This window comes from Neodiprion pinetum, chromosome 3, assembly GCF_021155775.2.
Source record: "Neodiprion pinetum isolate iyNeoPine1 chromosome 3, iyNeoPine1.2, whole genome shotgun sequence".
Classification (NCBI taxonomy): Eukaryota; Metazoa; Arthropoda; class Insecta; order Hymenoptera; family Diprionidae; genus Neodiprion; species Neodiprion pinetum.
This window is the reverse complement of record NC_060234.1, coordinates 26,710,527-26,729,157: the sequence shown is the minus strand read 5'-3', so window position 1 is coordinate 26,729,157 and position 18,631 is coordinate 26,710,527. Positions and strand designations below refer to the sequence as shown.

General features: G+C 37.8%; 2 protein-coding genes and 1 long non-coding RNA gene across 9 annotated transcripts in view; 1 reads left to right on the top strand and 2 right to left on the bottom strand.

Moving 5' to 3' along the window:
* LOC124213905 (uncharacterized) overlaps nucleotides 1–8,423 on the bottom strand; it is a 53,556-nt gene extending 45,133 nt beyond the window's left edge. The window contains exon 1 of one of the 4 annotated variants that reach the window (XR_011176782.1): nucleotides 8,270–8,423. This is a non-coding gene — a long non-coding RNA (uncharacterized lncRNA). The remainder of the gene's footprint in view (nucleotides 1–8,269) is intronic. The other 3 variants (XR_011176781.1, XR_011176783.1, XR_011176784.1) reach the window with 3 other exon arrangements.
* On the top strand, nucleotides 150–9,904 carry qm (geranylgeranyl pyrophosphate synthase quemao). Of its 2 annotated transcripts, XM_046615665.2 has the most exons (8): nucleotides 150–624; nucleotides 2,668–2,822; nucleotides 3,159–3,269; nucleotides 3,966–4,110; nucleotides 4,409–4,529; nucleotides 4,678–4,817; nucleotides 5,657–5,759; nucleotides 5,890–9,904. In XM_046615665.2, exons 1-8 carry the CDS (start codon nucleotides 565–567, stop codon nucleotides 6,087–6,089), a joined length of 1,035 nt encoding a protein of 344 aa, XP_046471621.1. In that variant the 5' UTR covers nucleotides 150–564; the 3' UTR covers nucleotides 6,090–9,904. The 2 variants fall into 2 exon arrangements, with proteins under 2 accessions (XP_046471621.1, XP_046471623.1); XM_046615667.2 differs by lacking the exon at nucleotides 3,159–3,269 and having other exon boundaries at nucleotides 153–624.
* A 2,290-nt stretch (nucleotides 9,905–12,194) lies between these two features.
* LOC124213897 (facilitated trehalose transporter Tret1) overlaps nucleotides 12,195–18,631 on the bottom strand; it is a 76,818-nt gene continuing 70,381 nt past the window's right edge. Inside the window, exons 2-6 of one of the 3 annotated variants that reach the window (XM_046615649.2) lie at nucleotides 17,467–17,527; nucleotides 15,512–15,583; nucleotides 14,246–14,385; nucleotides 13,464–13,612; nucleotides 12,195–12,408 (exon numbers count right to left, since the gene is read on the bottom strand). In XM_046615649.2, coding sequence (XP_046471605.1) covers nucleotides 12,334–12,408; nucleotides 13,464–13,612; nucleotides 14,246–14,385; nucleotides 15,512–15,583; nucleotides 17,467–17,527 — 497 coding nt within the window. In that variant the 3' untranslated portion in view covers nucleotides 12,195–12,333. The remainder of the gene's footprint in view (nucleotides 12,409–13,463; nucleotides 13,613–14,245; nucleotides 14,386–15,511; nucleotides 15,584–17,466; nucleotides 17,528–18,631) is intronic. The other 2 variants (XM_046615650.2, XM_046615653.2) reach the window with 2 other exon arrangements.

Genomic DNA, 18,631 nt, shown 5'->3' with positions numbered 1-18,631 from the left:
GTTCAAATTTATCGTAATATAAACACAGCAGCGAAGAGGAGGCGATGACAAGCTTACGCATCTTGGCGGCATAGAACGGCGTCGGCGCACCGCGTCTCGACATCTGCGCGCGCAGCCGCGACTCACTTCACACCGTAAGAGTCTCGGCAGGCAGGCGTGGTAGTCGACCGAGTCGGCCATCGGCGTCGCCGTATCGTCCGAGTAAAAAAGGAGCGAATCACAGGAGTCCGGGGTTTCGATCGAGGGAATAACAGGCCGCATTCCGTCCACCGAGGTATCGTGGGACCGTTTCGCGCGATAGTTGATCGCCTTTTTTGCACTTACCGCCAAGCATGGCCGCCCCCGTATCGACGACGCTGCACTCGCAGACGTATTAAGTACGGGCCGTACACGCGCACGAAGCTCTTTGGAGCAGACGACGCGTCGGACGGCAGCCCGCTATTGTCAACTGTTAACTGCGGGCGGTTTTCAACGAGGGAACAGCGGGGGTCTCTTGACGATATTTAAACCCGTCTCGACGACGCGACGACCGGATTCATCTCCGATTTAATCGAGGGCCGAAACATGGAGACGGACAAGAGCAGCGTGCCGTATTCTCACAGCGGAGACAAGCAGCAGGATGAGGTTAGTTTGACACCGATATTCTTTTCTGCTTTATTATCCATCGATTGTCATTTTTGACGTTTGTTTCGCCGCTGTGTATTTCAAACAATCGAACTGTAATACCTGTTTCGCGCGCCATATTATCGCTAGTAATAAACAATCGATGTTTATTAAACTGCCGAGTATAATATCTCTTGATATACGTATCTTTATTGGTTGCGATAAGTTATATACGGTATGGATGATATCTTCTAATCGCACGGTGATTATTGTGCTGACTGACTGTCGCGAACGAATTTGGCGCTACTTTGATTTCACTCAAATGTCAGCTTTGAGTTGTCAATTGTCCGTAGCTACTGAGAACCTGCTCACTTCCTGTATCGTATGTTGAGTTTCCGGTACTTGAAAACATGCGTTCGATCTATGAATTTTCATTCTTCCACACGTTTCATTATTAATATTGCCGTTAATCGAAAAACGCATCGTTTCACACGCGTATAATGTATCTTTTTTGCAAGCCTATATCTCAGTAAATTGTTTAAAATTGCTTCAAAGTTTTATAAATGTCGAAATACCGATATTAGACGCATAACTTATAGACAGGCATCTGTATAATTTCAAGAAAAATATAATCTCTGATATATGTATATTAGGAACAGATGTTCTCGACAGATGGAAAGAGGCGAAAATTACAATAAATAGAAAAAAGACCGAACATCAGCTGGACGCAAAATAAGCAGGAAATAGTGGAGAAATGAGAAGAGGCATAGACTACATTGTATACATGTATTATAGATGTAAATACTTATTTCAGAAACTGTATTTAGCTACACAAACTCAGAGGCGTTGGAACGTTTTTTGATCCCGCCAACGTAATCGGAATGTCGGAAAAGTTTGGTGTTTGAAAAACATCTTTCTGCTCTAATCTTCTTACAGCAAGCGATAGCAAAGTGGAAAATCAACACTGTTTATTAATGTAAAAGGTAACCGGAAAGAAAGTACAGACTGACAAAACCATTTGTCAACGGGATGGAAATATTATAATCTTAACAGTCCTTGTCAATTAAATGTATAATCGCCTCGTTTCGAGTACCTGCATTGCATACAAATATATTGTATTCCGAAAAACAAGAGATTTATATTCCGGAGTCAATGAATCATCTGCTAAGGACTCTGATATTGAAATCTGTGAAACTTTTCTCGTATTGAAGACATTATTTTTCAAGTCCAAGCGTACGCGTTAACGCCGCGTTGCATTTATCCTGCGGCCTTTTGCTATCACTGTTTACAAATTGAGATAAAAATCTTCACGTCAAGGGTGCAGGCCCTGCGTATCAAAGAGAGCCGACACGAGGTGGTGCTGGATAATGTTAAGAGACGGGCTTACAGATATCAGCTGCAACTCCTCTTCGACGACCGCGGGTAGGCAGAAATTTTGTTACACAGAGACACAAATATTTATATCTGGCAGTACTTTTTACGCTGTGTCACCGACAGATAGGCGAAAAAAAAAGTTTCACTCACTTTTCCTCGAAATATGTTTAATGAGAATTTAATGGTATGCATGCTGTCTTAATTATCTGTGTCGCAAGCTTGTCGACTCATCATTACACAGATTATAACGACAGTTTATTGACTATTCAATTCAACTTAGCTTATTTGGTGATTTTAAGTTGGTAAATCACTTCACAGAGGCAGAAGTGAGTTTATGTATTTACGGACACAACCGACGTTTTCGTTGATGGCTACTCTTTCATGATTTTTATTAAAAAAAAAAAGAAACTATTCGAAAAATTCACAACTGACGAACGGAAGTTGGAGTCGCTGGGAACACGTACATAATTAAACCTTGAAAATACTAATCGTGAATAAAATAATTCGAATCATGTTTTTCGCTAATTTCGCCTAGGCGATTATAGATTGATTTGAAAATCGAAAGAAAAATTATTTCTCTTTCTCATCATCTCTCTGTGCGTACTTTGTGAAATATCGTCCGATCGAAATTCCGAAATTTGTAATCGTACATTTCGTGGAGAGAAATCGTGAAATGTTCTCGAATTGCAGAAGCTGCTGGAACCATTCACGTACATTCTCCAGGTACCGGGAAAACAGATAAGAGCAAAGTTGGCTCACGCATTTAATTATTGGCTGAAAATACCTGAGGACAAACTCCACGCCGTCGGCGACATAACCCAGATGCTCCACAACTCTAGTCTATTGTGAGTACCAGCCAATGTTTGATTTTCAAAAAGCACCCTACGAAGCGAAGTAAAAATGGATCGCTATCCAACCGACTCGAAGCTGCTATATTTTAAGATGCAAAAGAAGTTTCGCTTCATGCAACAAAAATCAAATTGTTTCAACTTTTACGCGAAAGCTTTTGGCAGCTGAACAACGTTTTCCAATTTTGTTTGTTCATTTATTTCGACTATCTTACAACAATATCGTGTTGTGCTTTATAGGTAAAATCGATGATTTGCTTTCCGCTTATAATTAGACTGTAATATTTGTATTTACAAAAAATTTTTAAACACCATATAATTGCTAAACCGCAGGCAACCGCCAAGTTACCGTGGTCGCAACGAAGAATTGCTTGCTTTACGTAAATCCGACGTTGATACGTTTCCGAAGTTCGTCTTCTCGATTGGGCAAAAGCGTTTGATTTGGTACCTAAACACATGTTATTCCATCATTTTTGTACAGCAATCGTACCCACATTTCGATATCGTTAATTACATATGAGGTTGTAGTTCGTAACGTTATTGTAATGATGCATTTCTAGAAAAACTCCTCATTTCGTGACATTGAAATTGCCTGGAATTTGCAGTCAACCGTGGTACACTACTAACAAACTCACATTTTGCAAATTCAGGTATCTCAAACTTGTTCTGAAGCTGTAAAATAATAAATTTTATTTCACCTTTTTGTCACGCCCACGTTACTAACTTGAGCCTGATTATTATATTCGCTTCAATCGAATTCGTAATATCATTCCTTTATTTTCTGATTACATGCGGCTTTTGTGCATTGTATTATAATTGCTGATGGATACAAATAACTCGAATATTGCGTTGCATGTCATCATTTTGTGTTTCTTATTTTAGCTCGCTGCGATTAAATACTTTCAGCTGCAAGCAGTTTGTTTAGGTTTATCCATGACAAACTTATTTAACACTACAGAAGATTTTCACAACATAGATCACTAAAAAAAACTATCTCGCTGTAACTGTACTTACTGAATATCTGTGAGAAATAATGTCCATTGTTGCCTGAGCACTGTGCATTCGATAACAGCTTTCAGTTATGAATCGTAATTTAGACGATGATTATTTTGAGTATAAGACGTCGCGGTTTTTTCTTAGGATAGACGACATTCAAGACAACTCCATACTGAGACGTGGAATTCCCGTAGCCCACTCTATTTACGGCGTAGCCAGCACCATCAACGCAGCCAACTACGTGCTCTTCATAGCACTTGAAAAAGTTCTGGCCCTGAACCATCCGGAGGTAAATACAAAGTCGATTCCTGCATCAGCGAAAGAATAAATTCCGACACTGATTACAAAAATTTCTATTCCTAGTTCCTTTTGCCCTTTCGCTTGCGATTCCTCTCGCGAAAAAATGAAATTAATTCGCATTGGTCTGTAACCATTAACCATCGTATTGTATACATTCGTCGAACGCTTTGATCTTTGAATCGATCGATTCATCTTCGGATGCTTGCGAATTCGAACAAAGACGATGTTCTGCTCACTTTGTGGATGTCGAACTGTGGGGTGGAAATTAATGAATTACGTATCGCCAGGCTACCGAGGTCTACACACAGCAGTTGCTCGAATTGCACAGAGGACAGGGGATGGAGATTTACTGGCGAGACAACTACATTTGCCCATCGGAAGAAGAGTACAGGGAAATGACGATAAGAAGTAAGTTGAGACTGTGAAATGAAATCGCGATCGCAGCTTTTTTACACGTTAATAACTGGACTCACTCAGTCGCATGAAAACTTGTAGAACAGACGGAATCCTCTATTCGCTAGACTCACTTCGTCTCGTTTTTCAAATCGCAAAACAGAAACTGGGGGTCTCTTCAATCTAGCCGTACGACTGATGCAACTATTTTCCGATTGCAAAGAGGACTTCACACCGCTGGCAGGGATATTAGGATTGTATTTCCAAGTCAGAGATGACTACTGCAATTTGTGCTTGCAGGAGGTAAGGGTATTTTCGATTTCGATCAAATCTCTGTCACGGTAATCGATCTCGCTTTAAATTTTCTACCGAGAAAATATTTTTCAATCAATTTTTTGCTGTACGCGCATCCGTCGTGTAGTTGGCACTACTGTAAACATTTAACCGCTCGCTTCGAGCCTCTCCAATGTTTATTATTCTGTTTGATCATCTTTTCAATACCGCATTACTTACAACTGATAAGATAAATATTTATAACTGATATTTCACCAATCTCAGTCCGTAGATGATTGATGATAAAACCTGGTGGGAACTACTCTTTACTTTTTTCACCCAAGTTCCCTAACGCTATAGCGGATTTATGGGTTAGAAACTTTGATCATGCAGCTTGCGAGATAGTAGCAACCGTCTTTTGTAACTTTTTACTGTAATCTAGTCTCGTATTTTTTTATTTTTTTATTTATAAAGACACTATCTTTTTTTCGAAAAAACGTGTTCAGATTTGAGTCCATGGATACGAGAAGATTGTAAAGTGACTTTATAATTATTCATGAATTTTTATGAAGCTTTATTCAGGCAATTGCACTCTAAACGAATAAATATATTTATTCTTTCAACCTTTACATTTATCAGTGTGCAACACTGCGCAATTCGATCTTCCAAAACACTATTTTTTGACTTACAGTCAATTGAAACCTCTAAATCCCATTTAAAAGATTTGAAAATAGTTGGCTTCTAGTTGACAAGTATTCTCTGTAATTTGCTTATAATATAGCATTACATTTAAAAAAATATCTCTGGTACATCCCGAGCGTTTAAATAGCAAAATTGAAATACAAAAACTCAATTGCCTTATTTTGAAGTATACGGAGAACAAAAGTTTCTGCGAGGATCTGTCGGAGGGAAAGTTTAGCTTTCCAATAATTCACGCGATACGAACTCACCCCGAGGACCGGCAAATCATGAGTATCCTTTACTTAAGAGTGTTCGATGGTGATAAGAAATTTCTCTTCATCTCTATCCCGTTCAAAACTAATTGTTCAACGTTACCCGAGCCAAGTAGAATACACCATTTTTCTTAACAAAAGCTGTGCAGACATTCTTCGGCATCGAACAACGGACGTCGAGGTGAAACGCTATTGCGTAACGCTTCTAGAAAAGTTTGGATCATTCGGTCACACGAGAGGAGTTTTGGGGGATCTTGACCTGAAAGCGAGGGCCGAGGTCGAAAGGCTCGGTGGCAATCCTCTTCTCATCAAAATTCTCGACGAACTTCTAACGTGGCAGAGAACATGATGCGCGTTTTCTTTGCCCGCAACCTTCAATGGTTGTCTTAAAACAATTCAAACCAAAATTCACACACGTAAATGCTTGAACTTATGTCGCAACAAGAGGTAAAGATTCTTCGCTCAAAAAGTCTTGTACACGGATGTGGGGGAAACTCAACGCAAATTCTTACTACTGTTGTAGTATAAGGCACGCCTAATCTTTGGATAGAATAGTTTGTTCAGGCAATAATTGTCCGCTCACCTTGATTGAAAATTGGACAACTTGCGAACGAAGTCTGCCAAGGATTCGAAAATAAGGCCGAAGCAAATAGTTTTTATTCGCACGCTAATTACATATTTGAAATCTTCCGTCTACGATTTTTCCAGAAAATACTTAATTCATTGAAAATAGCATTTTTTGTTCAACCAAATGGAGCCCGAAAGGGTAGAAAACGAATTCGATCTTCAACCGGCGATTAGTCCGAAATTTTCACGTTTTCTGGATGAAAAGTATTTGAATGATTGAAGTGCAGTTATCGTGTAGAGCGTACTTATAGCTATGGCCATAGAGAGATAGGGTATTTGGCGTTAATTTTCTTAAATCGCCGTTCGATAAGAGAGTAATTCATCACGAATTAGTACTCGTTATATCCCAACTTCATTTGAATCACTTTTGCAGTTGAACTGCTCGTTTCGTACGTTGAATCCTAATTTTTGAAATCAATTCCTTGAAACCGACGTACTATCCTTCCCAGTCTTTGTTACAGATCTCGATTTTGAGCATATTTCGAACGATATTTACGCGTTTTAATTGTCAACTAGGTCAAATTTATGTACTTGATTAGAAGATATTAAGTAATAGGTACGTTTTACATTTATTTTGATATCAGTCCTTACGATGATACATTTATTTCACTAATGACGAAACTTTGAAACCATCTGCTCCTCGGAATCTAACAGACAACCGAGGTGAATCACTTTTCTTCTCATCAAGTGTATAGTGAAGCATAGGTATACATATAGTAATATACAAAAAATCTAATCCTATCAATAGGAATAAAGTAATTATAGTAAATAATAAAAACTGATTATAAACACCCGTATGCAACGTGTTGCATTTATACGGTTATCCTAATTCACGAAAACGATAATAATAGTGATAATAATAGTCATAGTATTGAGGAAAATCGACGATGATCTGTTGCACTTCGAAATCCACGTTTTCCTTTCATTCGAAATTTCAAGAAGTTGACTGGATTTACGCATCTTTGGAGAAGATTAATTAGGTGTGTACTCCGAAGGTTAAGCCAATTATTAACCCATTTCAAAAAAAATTCTCATGTTACAGCCAAAAAGCTGCCACGAGCGGAAAAATTTCAAAAATCTGACGATTTTAAGCTTGTCTTACATCGCGATGTATTCTGAACTTTCAAAAATCTTACGATTTAGAAATCATCCCCATATGTCTTTATTCACGCCTGTTAAATCGTAATTGGTACCACCCGCTAGTCGGTTGAATCGTAACTGTAAAATTTACCCAATCCAATTTCGTATAAATGAAAGTTTCTTAAAAATTATTTTGCTGTATCGTTTCGTACGATAAAACGATTAGATTTTTTCTTTCGTACTGAAATCTTTCAAGTGTCTGAGAAAAGAAAATATCGTTCGGGAAGAAAATATGACTTCTGATTCAACGAGACTTGTAAAATGTATAACATTTCGAAACCAACGTTTTAACTTGAAAGCACAGACTATGAAAAAGTCGCGATTAGTACGAACTCTGTGAAAAATTCCAGGTCCACAATTGATAGAAAATTTAATCAGGAATTTTATGGTTATTGTAAAATTATTGCATATTCGCATCAAAAAAAAAAAAAAAAAATATACCGGTCAAAATGTAATAAAAATTGTAAAAATTGTAGCGAATATTACTTTTTTTGTTTTCGAACACCAATATATCCCTGACAAAGAAGTCATCGATCTCCCAATTGCGGTCATTGGAAAGCTTAAGGAGTTGGACTTCAAGATTATCCGATCGGTTTTTTTTTTTTGTCTCGTTTCAAACAAATACATTGTTTAAACGATATCAAAGTTCGTCGTGTTTGATTCAGATTTCATTATCTTTGTAAAAAAAATAAGAAGAACAATTCCAATTACTCATTTTCGAAATTTTATAAAATATATTCGATATAACAAAATTTTTCTTACCCATTCTTTCCGAAAGTTTCCAACGAATACCAGGTTTTGTAGCGTCGCGTACGGACCGGGTGAAATACACCCGGCATGAAATTTCACATGCGCACTGCTCCGAAACCACGAATCGACTAACGCCGCCGTTTCGGCGACGGATAGTCGGTGTCCCAAAGATCCCCCCCTTCCCCCTCCCGACGGACCGACTACCCTTCGCCGTTGTAAGAGTGATACTACTATCGAAAATATGGCTAGGTATGCGTAACCCAGTCCGTACCTTGGGAGTTGAGCGTCATCTGAATGGTAAAAATATTCCTATATGCAAAAAACCGACTCGCGGCTTGCTTTCGACCACTGTGGCAATTTTCTCTGACGATATTGATCAGAAACTAGTCAAGTACATTTTAAAAATGCACCAACGAATGTTTGGCCTTGCCCTTGCAGATATTCGAAAATTGGCAATGTCGGTATAGTGACGGATGAGGAATGAATAACGGTGTAACGTGTTGCGCGAATGTAAACAGAACTATTTATCCCTATCGTAACAATATTTGTAAGACGTGGACGGCTTAGGAACTTAAAGTAAATTGGTACTATATTGCTGGTAGTATAGTTCAAGTGTACGGAACAGGTTACATTAACAGCCATCTTTTCTGTGCTTGGCTGAAGCATTTTATTGATACTGTTTTCCGTACGCGTGGCAAGGTAAAAAAAATTCCGCTACAGAACGGTATGTCTCGTTGCAACTGCGAGACACCGATTTTGCTACAACCTCCCAACAAATTGTAGGAAATTTAGAAGCAAAATATTCTTGTTCAGACTGCCACGCTTTTTAGCATTGTTATAAATTTAGACTTGTACACCCTGTGTAAGTAGATGTATTTAAATATATAATATAGTTCTGAATCGTCGGATTATTATATATAATGTATAATTCCAAGGCGTCGGTTATTTCATGTAATTATATAACGTTGATAACAACGAGTCACGTTTAACGATTAGCAATGAATTTGTAGTCAATTGTGTTTTTAGCCCATACACACACATATATAATGCGTATACTCAATTCCTCAGAATATACGGTCTAACCGATACCGCAACTTTTATATTATCACGAATTATCCCTTATTTTGAATTTGAATGACGAGGCTGTTGTAAACCATATCCAATATGTTCGGTCTGCTGAGTGGATCCTATTGTTTGTACTCTAATCTGAAGTTTTTTTTTCTTCGCACAGTTATACGAATATTAAATGAAGTTGTATAATTTTTGAATAATTTTATTATCAACTGTAATACATGTACAATAATATGATAACTTGGTATTTTACAACAACAACAATAATAATAATAATAATAATAGTAATAAGGGAATTTGTGTAGCGGTTTCATGTGTACTTTGTTTTATATGTATATATATACATATATATATATATATGTATGTATAATAATATGTATACATATAATATATTACAGTATCAGTATTCAAAGTATAATTATCAATACACAAGGTTATACGTATAAAAGTTGACGTGTAATTCATTCTCTTACATCCCCATATTTGCAAAATTATGCACGACAAATTCGACACAGTTTGTGTATGTTTCATTCACTTTGCCGTTTCGTTGAACGGACCCATTCACCCTGCAGACAACGAGAAGCCAAAAAGTATCTGTTTTAGCGAGCTGTTTTACGTCGTAAAATAATGAAACATCCGATTCCTCATTCAGGCATTATTTTACGCTTTCCAAAACGTCGCGGGCTGATAAAGCGTAAATCCCCGTTACTGGATTGAGTAGGAATCTGTCACGTAACAATTTCCAACTCCTAACTTAATCTTTGGCGAATATCACCTTGAGAATAATTATTCCTTCAGCATTTGGCTTCGTGCTTTCTTTAATATTAAAACTCTTTGTGAACTTTTGTTTTATATTATTCTCCTAAAGTTGCAGTGATCGAAGAGTAGGTTTGTTTCTTAAATTAGAGCGTTAGTCGCAAATTCTTATCGAACCCTATCTGTATATTTTCATTTCAGAGGAAAAAGTATGGATTCTAGATAAACTTCTATGATTGGTGCGTAATGTTTAGTTTTCAACGATTTTTCTGATTCTTTTATCCGACGAATTCTCGATTAATCCACTTTTCAGGGAATCATCTGATTAAAAAAAAAAATCGCTTGAAAACAATTGATTCATGTATAGAAGAATTTTAGAGACTTTCGAGAAAGTTTCAGCAAATCGTACAAAAATAATTAATTCTATTCTAACACCTAATACATATATCCAATACTTATATCGGTGTTTGAAAAGATGAATTAAGACTCTAATTGAATTTTTCTGAAAATCTTGAAAATTCCTCTATAGCCTAAAAGTTTTGAAGAATCGAAATATCCTTCACATTTCCATATAAAAAAAAAAATTGGTACATTTGCAGAGTTTTATTTCCAGGATGTTAGTCAATGAAACAGAGATTCGGAGAATTTGATCCGTAATTTCACACTTCTAGAAGATTTTCTCGGATAAAATTTCTTGACAATTCGGTCAGAGATATTGAAATTGACAAATGAGATTAGTTTACGAAAAATAAAAAAAAAACGCATCTATAAAAATACTATCTTGCCAAACTCATTGAAACAACACTTTTAGCCGGTGCGAATAATTCACCAGTGTAGAGTTTAAGGAGTTTGTACAGTTGACTATCAATACTTGTCTAATAATTTTAGTAGAAGACAGTCGCAGTTCAAGTATCCATGAAACTATTACATTTATAAACTACAGTGCTTCCCTCAGTATATAAATAATATAGGCTGAAATTATGAACAAGAGCTTTGATATCGATTATTCATTTTAAACCGCCATAAAACAGTGAAAATTTAAGTAGGGTCGTTCAATTTTATTCTGTGCGATGAATCGCTTTGCTCTCAATATTATTCTCTAGTCCCGCTACGATAATTTTTTTCCGTGATATTATTGTTGTGCAATATTCAATTCTTTAAGATTGCACCGATATTGATTTCGATCAAAAAATAGCTTTACCGAATTGACTATCGAGTTAGAAGTAATCTAGTTCAACGAAATTGTGAAAAATAGTTTGTCAAACAAAATTAGTTATCGTGGAGTGAAATTTAACGATTCTGAGAACTTTTTCTTTTAAACGGGCTGGCATGCAAAATCGTAATTCAAACTCTTGTTTAGAATTTAGGTCTCTTTTTTTTCCATTTCTAGTTTTACGTCCCAGCCGCTAATTACTCCCACACCCTCTCTGTACCGTAACTTTTCGACGCGGCGTGCAATTAACATAAGAGAGTTTCAAATGCTCATAGCATAGCTTAAAGATCCATATCGATCCAGATACGGTCACCATCTCAGTGTGCCATGGTCTTCCACCGACAATCTCTATACAACGTACCATTTCGTTATTTCGCAACCGAGCTTACATTCGTGTTGTACTATGCAGTACATTGTATAATTTTCATTCTCAACTTGCATCTTCAACTTCAACCCATAAAATAGACAACATGTAATTAGATTGGATCAGACCGCATTGAGAATGTAATAATTTGACGAAGACTTGACGTGTAACCGTCTCGTAATAAATTACCAAAAAAGTATTGATTTTTAAACGTACAACGTCCTTAAGGATCAACGCCAGCACCTGACAAAACTACTGCGCAGTAATTACCACTTCCATTCCACCTGTATTCGTAAAGGTCGTTCTCAGTACGTGTGACTAAAAATTTTCCTCGCTCTCGCGAGTCGTAGAAACAAACCCTTTGGCCCATTTTTTTTTTTTTTTTTTTGTTTTCCATAGAAATTCATCCCGCGCCGGTGTCGGCTCGACTTTCTCTCAACCTTGCGCGCACCCCTCTCAACGTACAATAATGTACAAACATACATGCCTCGAGGCGAATTATCACGTCTAGGTGCTCCACTCGACGTCTCGGCTCCGCTTCCTTCAAAGGCTCGAGCCTCCTCGTCGTCGAGGTCTCGTACCGGACTATGAAAGTGTGGCTATCTGACACGTCCTCTGCTCGGGTTCGCTGTCCTCGTCTGATTCGCTGGCCCAGGAGGGCTGCCGCTCCTGTCACATCTCCCCGTCGCTCTCGACCATACGATTGGTCGAACCGGGGACTCCGTCGTCCAGCACCTCCGTCACCTTCTCGATCGCGAAATTCAAGTTAGATTATTAAACTATCGGGGGGTGAAACGAGGGAAAACGCTTATCGATTTCTCACTATCAGCTATACACCAGGATTCGAACTGGGTAACAGATTTTGAGTGGAATGTCCAAGTACTACGAAAGAACAATAAGTTTTGCGAACGAAAGTTTGACGCTTTTGTGGGAGGCGTGAGATGGTTCTTTTGTTAAGAAACTGATTAAAACTAAGTAATAATTACAGGATATTTATCTTTATACCAAATAATGTAAAAGCTTCAATTTGGTGATTTAAATGCCTACATTGGACTGCAACCTATGATAATCCTGAGTCTTTGAAATTTATTATAGAATTATTCTTCTGCTGGATTCGTCTTAATGAAGTCAGCCGTGACTTTATGCAATAAAAGCGATAAATTTCACGTAAAGAAATTTAAGGTACCCTCGGCCTTTTCTTACTCGACTTATTAACAAGATAATTGGTGGTATCGTCTTACGTCTCTCTAAAAACACTGAAACTTTCTTCAACGACACTTTTTTCTCAAGTCAATTTTTCCCGATACATTTTACCATTTCACAAAGAAACTCTCCACAATTACTTAACAGCATTTCCAGGTATATATATATATAGATATATTCCGAGGTATAAACTAATTTCAGGTAGGATTTCCGAAAGATTCAAGAACATTTAACTGAACTTCCATTCCAATTATTTTCAGTCTGTTTTTTTTTTTTTTTTACCTTTGTAGGGGAGACCACGGCACAACTGCCCCCCTAAGACCCTGATTATTTTTTACAGCATTTGAGCACCGCGGATAAAAATTGTCTTGATCCGTCTTCGACAAATTCATCATTATTTTGTCATAATTTATAAAAAAAAAACAAATTCTTGGGTACAACGGACCTCGACCAAAAAATGATAAAAACGAATTCCTTTTAGCAATTTTTTAAGGCAGTCCATCGTGTCCCGGTTCCGCCGATGTATCAGATAGTATCTCCCGGAAACGCGTTATTGGATTCTTCTCCTTAGCGAACTCATAAAACGGCATTATACTTACCAGGACATCTTCGAACCGATCGTAGCTTTCTGGCCGCGTATTGAGCAGACTCTCCCCCACGCAATCTGCACCCCCGCTGAGCTGACTTCCACGCCGCGATAAGGCGCTGGATAGTATGTGGAGTAACGAGAGTACAGCTAGCAAAGCAGCTAGAACCAAGCCAATCACAATCGGTATCTGGAGTTCCAGTCAGCGTTCAGTGTGGGCGGAGTAAATCACCCTTTATATATAAATAGCATTTACATGTAGAAATAGGTCTTCAACTGGAAATTTGGAAAACTTGGAATAGTGAGAGTTTTTTGTTTTGTAAAATCGTAAAAAGTTAGGAAATCGTAATGACTTTTACGGCGTACCAAATGTCAAAGTTTCAGCGAAATGCTCAGCATATCTGCATAGGTATAAACCTGTTGCGTGATTTAATTGTAAACGAAAAATTTAAATACAATTGACAAGTTCAAGGACTTTGAAATAAATAATGTATTACTGTTATAACGACTGATTAAACTTTTTCATTCGTCAGTTTGATTTTATAAAGTCCAAAAAGTATGTGGAAAATCTGGAAACTTTAAAGAATTTTACAATATAAGTAAATGGCGACCCTGATTCCGTCGTCATAATTCCATCACGTTTTCTGTTCATTATCAATATATTACCTGCAGTTGAATATGCAGCATTTGGAGTTATAAAGCTCTCATTTATATCTTATAGGGAGCGACTCGAATCTCCTTTGCAATTGAGATCAATCATTTTTTATACCTTATAATTTAGAAACGGAAGCGTACCAGCAACAAATGATAACCATAGCCTGTGCGGTTTCCATGCCAAAATGCAGGATAGCGGTAGATAGAAAATGGCTCTCCGCCATCCCCCGGTTATGGCAAGAACTCCGGACCAGCAACCCCAGCAGAGAGAATCGTCATTTCTATAAAAAAAAAAAAAATAAACGAAAATCAACAAATTTCAGACCATTCGCCACTTTAACGAAGCGCAGTTGTCACCAAGTAAACTTAGATAATGGTACTCGCTGCACACCTTAAAGTCTTGTTTAGTGTAACATTAATCAGATATGATGTGAAAATTACACAATTTGTAATGTATAATACAACCGACTGTTCGTAATTGAATTGAAACTTGCGAGTCAGTCAGGTTTAATGGGTGTCACAAATTGTAGATTCTGGTAACATGAGACGTCTGGCAGCTGATTACCTCACCTTGACGAAGATTCACTCAAATCAGTCACTTTGGTTTCCGAGGCCGGTTGTCGGGTGTATTTAAGTTGAACCTAGTTCCTCGACTATGTATACAGTCGAGTTGTTCGCGCGTAAATTCTACCGTATTAATTCCACCGTACAAAGTTCACCTACGTACACGAGAAGTTAGTCGCGAGTGCGTAAGACCAGAAGTAGTTTAAGCTCCGGGGGCTTGTATACCCATTCGGACAAAACAGCCCCCAGCCTCTGTCCCTGCCTATTGAAATGCCCCCCTTTATCGGCCCTCGCGAATTCTTCCCGGTTTAGTTGCGTAAGACGCGTCGGTATAAGCCGACAAAGGGATAAACTCTCCCTAATTTCCCGCCTCTCTCTCTCTCTCTCTCTCTCTCGTTCTCCGAGTAAACTGTATTTTGGTATCCAATCAACGCTAACCCGTTTTCCCGATGGGATCGGGAAACGCAGTGATTATGTCTGATTGGCTAATTGCGGGCTTTCACCCGTTCCGATATCCGCCTGCTTCAATGGGCTCGATTTCCCGATGAAAATTGGAATTGCCGGTATGCTAAACCGTACCGCGAACTTGCCGAATACTCCCGAATTTTTCCCGCTCCTAAACCAGAAAACGTCGCACCGATTCATCTCCGTCTGTCAGTAAACGAAGACTTATTACACCCAATTACAGTTACAAAATGTTCACAAGGAAGGAACAAACTCGCCGATAAACACTCCGCATGTGTCTCAGGTGAACAAGAAACTTCAACTTGCTGCCGCAGTTTCCCAGCGGTATAAATCTTCTTACCCGTTCCTTACATCGTGCGATTTCAGTAATGTACTTGCCTGATGCAAACTTGGATGAATAGCGACACCACCCACGTGATTTCCATGAAAAAAATCACCACCGATGCCGCGCTGAAAGAAGAACGAAATTTTAATATTGTGACGCGGGAGTGAAATTTAACGAAATTTTAATCGTTGAACACGTTAATTACCGTTCAACGGTCTACCTGTTATCAAGAGAAATATTTTCTTTTCCCTGAATAGAAATCCGTTTACGCGACCTGGCGAAAAACTCAAACTCCGTTTGAAGATGCCCGTAAAAATTTTTTCGAGGCGCACAAACCAAACAATCAAACTCAACGTAAATTGTTCGCTGGAAATGTGAATCAATATCTTGCTGTAGAAACTGTGAAAGCTGTGCAAGAAATTATGAAAGTGTATTTTTAAATGGATAATTTTATATCTTTTCGGTACGAACGATGCAATTATGAAGCAAGGCATTATTTTCGGGTAACATGAAACAGCTTTGGTGATACGAGTGGATCCTCAATTTTTCTCACAACGCATTTTGGGAAAGACAATTTCTTCTAATTCAACGTTTTTAGGTATATACATTACCTATACATTTTCGAATTTACTGATACGAGAAATTTTGAATAATTGAAGAGTTTTGATTTGTTTTTAACTTTTGCCTAATTTACTCGTGACACACCTTTACCAACGAGTACGGTAAAAGAAATGTATGATTTTGTAATCTTCTGAGAAAATTCGTGCAGAAGTAACTGTGTTTCCGCAAGATCGCGTCGTTGGACTCGAAGATTTTTGGCTGAAGGTATCGGATATCTGTAGCAGATGTTATTGACATACTTGTATCTTGTATAGAAAGAAAATATAATCGCATAGATAGAAAAGCTAAAAATTGTACTTCGTATATCGGCCACTTGAATCCACTCGAAGAAACACGTAACCGATACTCAATTCCTACATGTATACAGCGAGACAATATTACGATCCAATGAAACTGTATCACGCAGTTCAATATTTCATGTATAAAAATGTGCCAGCATTTATGAACCGTCGAAGTATAAATATTAAATTATATATACAACTGCCCACGCAATCCGAGGTCCAGGGAATTATCCGCCGAAAATTGGCATCGCTTTTTGCTTACTACCATGGCATATGAAGGTTTTCGAATAAATTTGCTTTCATTCATTCATCACCTTTGTTTTTGGTTTCATCATTTGGTATATCGATAAAAAAAAAAAAAAAACGAGTCTCTGCTTTTGATGTTAGTTTTAATAATTTGATTTGATTGAATGATAATATAATTAATTTAATGATTAGTGATCTGCAGATTCTCTCTCAGTGCGTGAATTCTTATTTTGGAAAAAATCGGCAACAGTGTAACTAAAAATAAGACGAGAAGCGTAGTAAGGAAAGAATTGAGCCAAATCGGAGGTGGATGAATCTGGTGTAATCCGTAGTGTCAGAATAATTTATACACCATTCACCACGTCGTGTTTCCCATGCAGCCTTATATAACGAGGCTTAAAATCGCATCTGAGGAAATTAATCTCGTTAAATTACGCGCACGTTTCTAGCTGTCAGTATATACGAAGTGAATTTATTTGCGAACCGCGCAAAATTTATCACATTTTCCTAATCATTTACCCGCAAGGTTTCAGGATCGTGATTCACGCGAGGTCTGTCACAATTTGGAATAATAGTTGACTCGTAATTTGAAATTATTCTCAACGTTGTACGTAGAATAAATCAAAATTATACCCCCGCGTATTTCGAATATTGAATTTTTCATTTTTGCCGATTGACTGGAGTAATTTCGTGGTTAGAATTCGGGTTAATTTATCTTCTGGTAGCGTTGAACTGTGAGCTTAAATTGCGCGAGTGACGGTGCAGAGAGTTTTCGTTTGAAATGATAAAAATACGTACAAATTTCTGTAATAAACTTTCATTTGCACTCGGCTGAAATAGATTACGTGAAATTCTCTCACGTGACATAAAATCCCATCACGTGCTGATGATAGGCAACATCCACTCCAACACCGCAGACAACTGAAACAGACAGATTGAAAAATAGAAATAATTAAACAGGGCTAAATCACGTTTAGAATACGGTTTCTAAAGTTTTTAAATGATTGCTGTCTGTATTTGAAACCATGTATTCGTATAGTAGTGGCAGGCTCTATGTATTCTATCTAAACTATTGTCAACCTGCTTTAATAGAAATATACGCTATTGTTATTTAAATAAATAACAACACACATTTATTTGCGTTCATCATGTAAGATCAAGTAAGGATTTTGATACCTACACAGTGAAAAGATATTATTTAGTTTCGATATGTCCAGAATTTTTGAGTCTTGTCATTTTGTCGTTCAGTTTTAGTATTCAACGTTGAATACCGTGCGACGAAGCGATTTTTAAACATATTCTAACGATATTGTTAACCTTCCATCAATTGATTGAAGATATATGAAAAATAATTTAAGACGAAAACGAACACGGAGACCTCAATTTTAGTTAGCAATTAACCTGTCGCACGTCATGTATAAAAAGTTAAATCACGCTTTTACAATTCAGTCTTAATTCAATCTGTGTCAAAGCCGGTTAACTTCGAAATTTCCTTAACAAGATCAAGATTGGTTTATCGATGCGTAATTCGAGTTTGTCAACAATCGTTCGGAACTCGATTAATCTAGGAGAGAGAATTAGAAACTCGCATCTCGGCTTCTACGAGCATGGCAATAGGGTCGCGACACGGACAAATGAACTTCCCTCGGTTGTCAATTACCCAGCGTATACCTAACGATACATGCGAATGGTTACGAAAACGCTCACGTTTGATTTCCGGGTCTGCACACTTGTCAGAGAATTCACGTGTCCAGGAGGGCAAATGACTTATCACTGCAGGAAGCAGAGCTGGCTGAGCATTTTTCCTGCTGAGTTTGGTAATCCGTCTCTTTCGAAAATCGGATCAGATGTCTGAGCATTGTACTCTGAAGCCCCGAAGGTATAAAACGATATCTACTCGAATCAGATCAGCGTTTAACCAGTTCTAGAATTTAAACGACCTCACTTTTCTCGAGGAAATCGACTTGGATCCTTGTTCTCCTGTCACATCATCAGACTGTAACCAGTATTCCGCAAATTGCGTTG